The sequence below is a fragment of the Theobroma umbraticum genome, unplaced genomic scaffold, assembly GCF_002168275.2.
Source record: "Theobroma umbraticum cultivar Fairchild unplaced genomic scaffold, ASM216827v3 scaffold_44.0, whole genome shotgun sequence".
NCBI lineage: Eukaryota > Viridiplantae > Streptophyta > Magnoliopsida > Malvales > Malvaceae > Theobroma > Theobroma umbraticum.
This window is the reverse complement of record NW_018397255.1, coordinates 5,752,841-5,762,129: the sequence shown is the minus strand read 5'-3', so window position 1 is coordinate 5,762,129 and position 9,289 is coordinate 5,752,841. Positions and strand designations below refer to the sequence as shown.

The 9,289-nt window shown below is 33.5% G+C and overlaps 2 protein-coding genes and 3 non-coding genes across 5 annotated transcripts in view; 3 read left to right on the top strand and 2 right to left on the bottom strand.

Annotated features, from left to right (window-relative positions):
• The window catches only part of LOC149527621 (U4 spliceosomal RNA), a 151-nt gene extending 48 nt beyond the window's left edge, over window positions 1-103 (top strand). Inside the window, exon 1 of the small nuclear RNA XR_016350799.1 lies at window positions 1-103. This exon is cut by the window's left edge and continues 48 nt beyond it. This is a non-coding gene — a small nuclear RNA (U4 spliceosomal RNA).
• A 1,244-nt stretch (window positions 104-1,347) lies between these two features.
• LOC149527620 (U5 spliceosomal RNA) lies at window positions 1,348-1,461 on the top strand. The gene has a single exon (XR_016350797.1). It is a non-coding gene; the product is annotated as a U5 spliceosomal RNA (small nuclear RNA).
• Window positions 1,462-2,154: 693 nt separating this feature from the next.
• On the top strand, window positions 2,155-2,272 carry LOC149527619 (U5 spliceosomal RNA). The gene has a single exon (XR_016350795.1). It is a non-coding gene; the product is annotated as a U5 spliceosomal RNA (small nuclear RNA).
• Window positions 2,273-3,349: 1,077 nt separating this feature from the next.
• On the bottom strand, window positions 3,350-5,481 carry LOC110409530 (Plastid-lipid associated protein PAP / fibrillin family protein). The gene is made up of 7 exons (XM_021418895.2): window positions 4,736-5,481; window positions 4,519-4,634; window positions 4,316-4,438; window positions 3,989-4,087; window positions 3,842-3,886; window positions 3,668-3,741; window positions 3,350-3,554 (listed from the first exon to the last, which is right to left on the bottom strand). Exons 1-7 carry the CDS (start codon window positions 5,085-5,087, stop codon window positions 3,461-3,463), a joined length of 903 nt encoding a protein of 300 aa, XP_021274570.1. The 5' UTR covers window positions 5,088-5,481; the 3' UTR covers window positions 3,350-3,460.
• A 140-nt stretch (window positions 5,482-5,621) lies between these two features.
• On the bottom strand, window positions 5,622-8,211 carry LOC110409531 (BolA-like family protein). The gene is made up of 3 exons (XM_021418897.1): window positions 7,955-8,211; window positions 6,041-6,063; window positions 5,622-5,949 (listed from the first exon to the last, which is right to left on the bottom strand). The coding sequence occupies exons 1-3, from the start codon at window positions 8,015-8,017 to the stop codon at window positions 5,766-5,768; spliced, it is 270 nt and encodes an 89-aa protein (XP_021274572.1). The 5' UTR covers window positions 8,018-8,211; the 3' UTR covers window positions 5,622-5,765.
• Window positions 8,212-9,289: the final 1,078 nt, after the last annotated feature.

Below are 9,289 nucleotides of genomic sequence, written 5' to 3'. Positions count from 1 at the left end.
CGCGTCTATTGCTGGTTGAAAACTATTTCCAAACCCCCTCATGGGCCTGGGTTCGGCCCCGGCCTTTGAGAATTTCTGGAAGGGCTCCCCAAGGGGTAAAGCCCTACAATTTTAAGTTAAATAGTTGCTATATTAATTTTTTGAAAGTTGTATTGTGCGCAAAATTGTCCACTTGCAGTCTGGAGAGTTTGTGTTATTTAACTGGTTAGGAGCTTTACCCACGGTAAGTTTGTCTAAGATTTCAATCTAAAAATAGCCAAAATTGATCAGTCAAAGATTTCTATTCCAAGAAAACCCAAACTCAATTAAAGATTAAAATCGAAAAAATTTTCAAATTCAAAATGTTTGGAATTAAAGATAATTCAAAACAATTTGAAACTCGTACTCGAAATTATTCAACTCCGAAAAATCAAAATTTAATTCGATTGGTACTCCGGAGTTTTGTTAACATGAGTACATCTTACATTAATTTTAAAAAGAAAACCTAAAAATAAATGTATCCGAATTACCTAAATTCAAAATAACTTGAATTTAAAATAGTTCAAAATGATTTTTTCCAAGAGAATACAATTCCCTCTATATTCTTAAGGAATTTTTGTTTCTTTATTTGGTTGTGAAATGCTCTTAAGGAACAATCATTTATCTGGAATGATTATCCCTAAAATCATCTAAAACGAAAAAATAGATAATATCAATTCCATAATATTAGCTATTTCATAGTTAAAGAATAACCTTCAAAAATGATAAAAATCAAAATGCTCTTTACAAGCCTGAAAATTTATCACTCTACTTATATAAAAATATTTTTCTTATTATAAAAAAGGAAAATGAAGAAAAATTAGAATAAAAAAATGTAATTATATATTATAAAAACAATCTTTTAAAATTTAATAATTAATTAAAATTATTAATATTTTAATCATAATAACATTTAAATTATAAATAAAAATATTAATGATAAAATTATAAAAAAAATGTTAATATTTAAATTATCAATTATTAACATTTAAAAATAAAATAAAATGAAAATAAATAATCATTTATTATATAATAAAAGATATTTTGTCTTTTTATACTTTTTTTCTTTATTATTTTAAAATTATTTTAACTAATCAAATATTATAATAAATCATAATAATAATTTTTGACTTATTCTCTTTGGTCAATCAAATTAAATAATAATATTTATATTTTATTCTTCTTTATTTCATTCTATTTTATAAATCAAACGTGTCATTCAAGATATCGATAGTTCTAGTCGACATATTTCACACAGTGGAGAAGATGTAAGCAGCCGACTCTTCTCAAGCTTATAACGAAGTATGTGAACCATTGTTCAAGCTACGAAGCTGTATGGGTAGCACATAGTGAACTATTCTTTCGCCTTCTACTAAAGAATGCCGTATGCTTGTCACTTTAAGCGGCATACGCCAATTTTTAGTGATTCTAGTTTTTCGAATATTTATATGCCAAGTAATCTTGGTTGAATGAGCATAGAATAATACACAAACAGGAGTATGTAGATCAAAAGCCTATGCCCATTCTAGGGGGCAATGCAATTAAATTGAGCATAAAGTCCACGTGAGAAAACATACTCCTGTAGTTTTTCTCAAAATATCTTCCAACTTCATAAGACATCCAACAACACTACTTAACAAATATGAATTGGTAGAAGAACAATGTTTCCTTCCTTTTAAAAAGAGGGAAATATAAAGAAGAAAGGAAAATATGTGGATTTGTACTTTTCCTTTTCTTTTCAAACGAGCTTATGCTAAACCTGTATTTACAACATTAATTTAACCTCTTTATTTCAATCCATTTTCCGTTTTCCATTTCAAAGGAAAAATAACTTTCTTTCTCCTTTTGTTTGTTTCGTTTCTCACGTCTTTTCCTTTCATTTAGTTTTCTTCTTCCCACCTGATATAGTGTAAGGGATGGATGTGGTGGTAATCCTTTCAATCCGGAAATTAATAGGACACAAATTAAACGGTTATCGGTAAAAGGAAAGGTGACGGATGAAGGTGGAAACAGCACGAGCGGACACAAGTGAATATTTCAAACGAAAAAATCAAAGTCCCACATCATGCACAGAAAGCAAGTAGCAGCTTCTCCTTAAGCTTATAAGGAAGCGTAGAACAATAGATTCAGTTACGGAGCCGTGTGGTGGGCACAGAGCGAACTATTCTTTCGCCTTTTACTAAAGAATACCGTGTGCTCGCCACTTGAAGCGGCATACGCCAATTTTTGGAAAGGGTGTTCTTAATTGAATGCCCCCCACCCAATAGCAGTTTCAATGTTTTCTTAGTTGGGGGACTTTGTTCGGCGAAGTTGGCCAAAATAAATTTAATGCTGTAGTCGTAGGTTGCAGGAGTCAAATGAGTGTTCGTTAAGATTGGAGGCTGTGGTTAGATGGTAAGTCAAGTTCAAATTAAATTTTAGTGGTAGTAAAGATTGGAATATATTATAGTGGAAGCGAAAGTGTTGGTTAAGATTGGGATAGCAAGTCAAGCGGAAAGTGTTAGTTAATATAGGAGGGGGTTCATATGGTATTAGAAGTTCTTGTGTGGTTTTTCAAGACATACTTATGAATGTTAAAGCATTGCTAGCTTTGCTTGAGAGCAGAAGGCCTAAAATCCCCCATCACAAGAAACAGTGAGACGGTCTTTACTGCGGCCTTTATCCAAATTCAGACAAGCTTTGTATTTATATTCGTCCTTGGGCTTCCAAAGTGCGTTGCTCAATGAATTGCAACGCGAAGTTTTAATCCTCTGTTTCATTTTTCTTATCTTTATCCTTTTGTCAAATAAAAAAAAAATTGATTAGTATATTTTCAATACTCAGAAATTATCATTCAAAAAAATATTTATTGAAATAATGCAATTATAATTATCTTTATCGGCAAGGCCATTGTAAGTAACTTTTTATTGCTTAATTAACAAAAATTCACTCAATATAAAAATTCACTCAATACCTCATAAGGATTGATGTGAACGGTGACACCCTACAAACACTGATGGCAGGTGATAATAGTATTAATTGTTTTGAATTAAAAAGATGTTCAAATTTCAAACAATTGAATTGACTCTTTAAATCGTCTTTAAATTATTAACAGAATCTTTTTAAAAAAAAATTTTGAAAAAAGGTATTTAAATATCTAACAATTGAATTGATCTTTTAAATTGTCTTTAGATTACGAGCAGAATTTTTTTAAAAAAACTTTTTTAAAAAAATACAATTTTATGATCCAAAAAAGCTGAACTTCAAAGGAGCACAAACGGTTTTTTCGCATTTTGCGATGAGAAACAAAGACAATTTGCATTCCAAAAATCTTAAAAGAGTGATTTGGGAAGAGACAAAAGCAATCCTCTTTGCATTTTTGCCAAACCTAACATTGTACGCTATCTTTTTGGTGCCTTGTCTGAAATGAAATGTTGAAATCCTTGGGAGTTAACGATTGAATTTAAGTCAACACATTGATGTCTTCTTCTGATCTTTCTAATATGAAGGTATTTCCTTTGTCATCTCTCCCTATCCTCATGGTATCATCTACATATCTGCAGTGTTCACCTCAAGTAAAGGAAGAACCACATTCTCCACCATCCCAATCTCAAAGGGCTAGAAAACTAACATGTTGGGTGAGTAAATCAGCAGTAATAAGAAAGGATACGTGATCTCCAGCCACCCCTCTGGATTGAAGATAGCTAGCAACAGATTATAATTTTTCCGGAACACATTCATCAACTATTGTTTCTCAAACAAAGAACAAGCATTTGTTTATTCCAAGTTAGAATACATAAACTGAGTAGTCTTTGGCTCAATTAATAAAAGTGTAGCAGCTTACCTGATCTGGAGTGATCGTTGAGTTATCATAATTTATCTCAACTCTCTGTAGAATATGGAAAAAAGGAAAACAGTTCCATCATGAGTTATAAGCGTGTAGAATTGTACCATTGAAGAAAAAGGCAAAAAGGGGAATCGGAGCTTTAACTGATTTGGAAGCGATCTTGAAGGACGCTTCAATCGTCAGCTTCCCATTCAGCAAACTCAATCCTCTGGCATTGAACTTGATCACGTTAACCGCTTTGCTCTCCATTTTCCCATGATCAAATGCTAAAGTTAGTAAAAGGCAAACGATATTACAAACACAGTTTCATTTGGAAACGGCACACTAGCGTTTAAATTCGGTGTACTATGATTGTAAGATTCTGGATATTTATTCAGAAACGATATGATTTAAGTCCCCTGGAATTTCTCAAACTATTTCATGAACACATTAGCTTCACTGTAAGAAAATCTTATCATGAATTCATTATACCTTTTCAACATCAATGGTCTGGAAAAATTCTCCCAAGCTGATGATATCTCTCAATCCCAGCTTTGTTCTCTTTGAACCCAAGATTGTAATTGTACTGTAAACAAGCTTCCAGCAACCACCCACCTTCATTCCATTTAGAGAAACATAACTGTAACTCCATCCTTTATCATATTTCCACAAATAGAATGCAACTTAAATTTTACCTTATCTAGATTTAAGGTAGGATCTGGAGTTGGGTTCTGAGATTCTAGCAGCTTCACCAGAGCCTCGATATCAGATTTCTTCGAGGATGGTACTCCGAAAATCCCCCTATTGATTCCTTGGAATATATACATAGATGCAACAAACATTTCAATCTTTATCTCAAAAGCTTTGGCCATGAAGGAAAAAAAAATGGGCTGAAAATCCCAATGGCCATACCGTTGACTTCCTGGTAGAGTTTAGTTTTGAGCTGGGAAAGTGTTATAAGATCTTGTACATCTTCCTCACCGACTAAGCCAGCGTTCTGCTCAGCAACCTTGGTAGTATGAGTAGGCCTAAATCCATTGCTCTTTGTCATTGGATATGTGGCTGAGACCACTCTGCAACTTCTCATCCTTGCTTTGATTTTGCATATCAGAGGAACCACTTGGGGAGCTAGGATTGCTGGTTGGATAAGCTTGTTGGACATGAATGCAATCATTGGTACAAAAAGTTTTGCACCCTTCGTTTTTGGGAAAGGAAAACAAAGCCCAAGTTCATGTCTAGACGAGGGGGAGTAGCTCAGGACCATGTCGAGGTTAGCTGGGATCGCCCTATCCAGTTGATAATTGATAGGTTTTAATTATCTCTCGGCACTTTTAATATGTGTACGGTTTTCGGTTGGTAAATTCACTTTCAATTTTCATTTTCGTGGTGTCTTTTTTAATTTTTTTTGTTTAAGTAAGTACCTTATCATATACAAAGGGGAATATTCCAGCTTCAAGGTGGACATGCTAACAGAGAGACAAGCATTACCATCAACAAATTGATGGCTATCTTAATTCTTACCTTCAAGGCGAGACAGCTTTTATATTTTGGGTGGCGGGTATTACTTACACATACTTTTTTTTTAGTAGTATTACTTACACATGCTTAATTGCAATAAGAGATGAAATTTACTACCGTCAGATCTTATATCCTTTTTGGGACAATTCTTTCAACACAAAATCAATCTCCCATCTCCATCTTACTTTACTTTTCCATTGTTTTAGTATGTCCAATAGGTAAGTTTCCACTCAGCTATGCAAAGGTAATAGTACTAACATGCTAAAACATCTACCAAATGTACAGTAAAACGATGCTTTGATATTTCTAGTATCAGCTGTTCTTTTCAGGTTGTCTTGAGTTCAAACACTATTTCTCAAGTAGCTACATGAACTCTTATTTAGATCCTCCAAATTTTAGTGGAGTATCTTTCTAAGCATCTGCTTTAGATTTTTTGTGACTCTTGCTGCAGTTTCCACTGCTCGGGGGTCAGAGCCTTCTTTATTGAGAGAGCATGGATTTGCTTCATCTCGTCTTCCAGAGCACCATTCACTATTCTATGCCTCTCCAGAAGCCTCTTCCCTTCGAATTGTTCAGAGACAATCTCAATTGCAAAACTTGCACCACACCTGATCCAATCACAAAACTCATTATAAAGTTTCAAAATGAAGGATGAACTAGTGCAGAAATTCAAATAAAAAAATTTCCCAATATACTCACCCTCCAGATGTATCAATTACTTCCTGCAACACACAAGTATAGGAATTAGTTTACAAGAAAATAACATCAGATGTACAGGTATCAAATTAGAAAAACGAATATTGATAAACCTTAGGAAGGCTTAGACATAAGAAAGCAAAATTTCAAAAAATCAAAAGTTGGGTGTCATTCACAATTAAAGTGCAGAGAGGTTTCTAGTAATCATCAATGCATAAACAAAAATGATTCAGAAGGGAATCCATGCCAGGAACAGAAGCATTGTGTTTGATTGAGCATATAAACTCATACTCCACATATATTTATAAACAAACGTTACTAATGCCATTAGATAACAATGACCTTCATGCCAAATCCTCATTATAGGAAAAAAAGGTACCAATGCCATTGGATGAAGGATGACATAAGTTCAAAATCATTAGAGCGCATGGCGCTATTTTCTAACTGGAGGGAATGACCTCCCTCATAATGCACAAAAGCAAAAGAGCTAACGGGCTTTTTCTTTGAAGAAAAAATGACACTTCGAGGGGAGAGTACATCATAAATGGAGTTATGACTAACAAACACATTAAAAAAAAGTCTTTCCAAGCAAAAAAAAAAAAAAACACTTTTCAAAACAGTTAAGAAAATTATCTTCTTCAGGTTAGTATCATGATCATCTGGACCCTGGTCAGAACGATAAAAAAAATTCAAAAAGCATCCAGCACAACTTCGTTCAGCTACCTATGAATGCTTTCAAATAGATTGAAATTACTGCCAGATTCTTGCAAAGATCAGTGCAAGTATGGCTAATCAAAGAATTGCCAATAGACAATCTAACAGTCTTCAAAATCACTGGAGGCAACAACCAAACAAATTTAATTCTAATCGAAACTCAAACGTCAGTTTTGGTGATATATCAACCAGAGACTAGAAAGGAACCCTTAGTCCTCAACAAAGTCTATCAGTATATGTATATATGAAGCCTTGAACATTGAGCCTGAACTATTACAAAAGTCACTGTCAAACCTTTTAGAAACAAAAAGAAAATTATCTTTTATTTTTCCTTCTCAAGTGATATAAAGCTAAGATGATAGCGCACAGTTCTCGACATCTTTTAAAACTGGGTCCTAGTAGCTGCAAAATTAAGATTAATTCCAAAACCCTTTTCATCACAATATCTTTTCATATAACAATAAGAAGGTTCAACAATGGTTACATGACAAGAACGAGCTTGAGCTCCTGGGAATTAGCAAATTATAGTGATATGAATGGTGCTCAAACAAGTGCATGCACCCTAGACATAACAACTGTGTTAAAACCCAAAACGAGCCCTAATCACCCCAACAGGACCCTCAATCCATTCAAAGCTTGAAAGACATATTATTCTTTCTCATTCAAACAACTCCAGCCTAAAGGGAACCAACAAAATTTCAAGAGTGACACAAAAATCTCAAGACAAATTCATCAAAGGCAGCATGATGCTCTCTTACTTATCAATTTCCAACTTGCTTTTCCATACGTGTTCAACAAAATTTAAGTTCTACCCCATATCCCTTGCATCTTGCAAACTTGCTTTCACTTAATGGCTATTAGAAAACTGCTAATGTGTAACTATGAAATAATTGGTCTACATAAAAGATGCATCCTTCGTGCATTTTATTTTATTTTATTTTTTAAATTTTTTTGATTTTTAATTCTGCAAAAAATAATTAATTTATTTGAAAACAAAAATCAAAGAGCGAAAGCATTATTGTATTTCCCGAAACATGATTAAGGATGAAAGAAAAAGCCTTTACTTTGCATACTTGAACCTAAAACCAATTGAAAACAGGTAAGAAAATAGAACCCAGAGGCTGAAATTTTCCAACTAGGATTGGAATAAAGGCATATGAACGTGAATGAAAACTGAAGAATCTGAAATAGAGGTGAGATTACCAGATGAGACGGCTTCAATCTTGAGGTCAACGAAGATTCAACTTGCTCCTTGGTTACTCCCATCTTCCTCTTCCTCTGTGTCTCTTCGCCTCCGCTGCTTCTATGTTGGTTGGGTTCAACTTCAAGGCACGGAAATAGGCCCAGAGTCCAATATTCCGTTTACCAGAGTATTAATGAAGAATAACATAAAAGAGAAAGATTCGATTTGGGTGGAGTATACTTTATCGACTATATTCTACGCAAGGCCCATTCATTCCTAAAAGCCCATTGTCAATTTATTATATTTATATATATATATATATATACACGTACATACGTAACATAGCAATTAACGTGATAATAAGTGCATCAAGTTGATACATTGCATAAGAAAACGAGAGGGGCGGGGGTCCCTCTCCAAATTAATTGAAATGATTAAAATTCGAGTACCATTTCATTAAAACTCTACAAATTGTGGGGTCATGTTGCCTTTAAACCCTTTGTAAAATACAATGCATGTGAACCGCCCACAACTCAAAGTTAAATTGCAATCATTAGTTAACTCCAAAATTAAGGAGACATTAATTAAATGTTTTACTAATAATCAAAATCATTAGTTAATTACTCTCCTTCCATTGTTTTTCCAGACCCTTGTACTTTTGTTTGATCAATATCTTATGCCTTTCATTAATTATCAGCAGAATTTGAAGCAAGTTAACCCTTCCAACGATAATTGAGTAGACCCAAAATGCAATTTGATTTGTTCTTGGATTTATGGGTTAATTAATTAGAAGAGAAGAAATCTATAATAACTTGGTTGTAATCCAAAGGGGGAAAATACAAAGTTTGATCGCAAGTAAGACATGATTGGCTAGTGTTCCAGCTATGAACTAATAATACCATCCATTACTTGTAAACTTAAATGTATTAAATAATAAACACTAGTAATGAAATGGGTAAGTGAAGATATTTGGAAACAGGCAAGGAACAAGGGACACAAAGAAAACTGCATTAATTGGACGGAAATGAGCCGCGTTGGTTTGATTGAGACCACATATTCAACTCTCATCCTGCCATTTCCTTAGGGTTGAAAACTTAGACTTTTTGCATTAGATTCTTCTTATAAATGAATGCTTGCTTGCTGGCTGGGTAATATGAAAAGATGTCTATAAAATCTAAACATTACGTGAACCAATTCTATACTCTTACTTTGATAAATATCTTGTTGCCCTTTTTGGAGAGAAAAAGTCCAAAACAGATTAGCAAATTAAACAAATATTCATCTTGTTTTTTTTTTTAATTTCGTTTTGAATAGCAACTCATGCTCTTTAACTCAAGATTTATGTTGGTCTATTT

What these genes read in the sequence shown, in the direction of transcription:
- LOC110409530 (XM_021418895.2), bottom strand. Translation starts at nt 5,087, where the DNA reads ATGGTCCTGAGCTACTCCCCCTCGTCTAGACATGAACTTGGGCTTTGT. An exon ending in TCAAGATCGCTTCCAAATCA is followed by an intron (nt 3,887 to 3,988) that starts GTTAAAGCTCCG and finishes CATATTCTACAG; the next exon opens with AGAGTTGAGATAAATTATGA. An exon ending in GAGGGGTGGCTGGAGATCAC is followed by an intron (nt 3,555 to 3,667) that starts GTATCCTTTCTT and finishes TGAACACTGCAG; the next exon opens with ATATGTAGATGATACCATGA.
- LOC110409531 (XM_021418897.1), bottom strand. Translation starts at nt 8,017, where the DNA reads ATGGGAGTAACCAAGGAGCAAGTTGAATCTTCGTTGACCTCAAGATTG. An exon ending in GATTGAAGCCGTCTCATCTG is followed by an intron (nt 6,064 to 7,954) that starts GTAATCTCACCT and finishes TGTGTGTTGCAG; the next exon opens with GAAGTAATTGATACATCTGG. An exon ending in GTAATTGATACATCTGGAGG is followed by an intron (nt 5,950 to 6,040) that starts GTGAGTATATTG and finishes TGATTGGATCAG; the next exon opens with GTGTGGTGCAAGTTTTGCAA.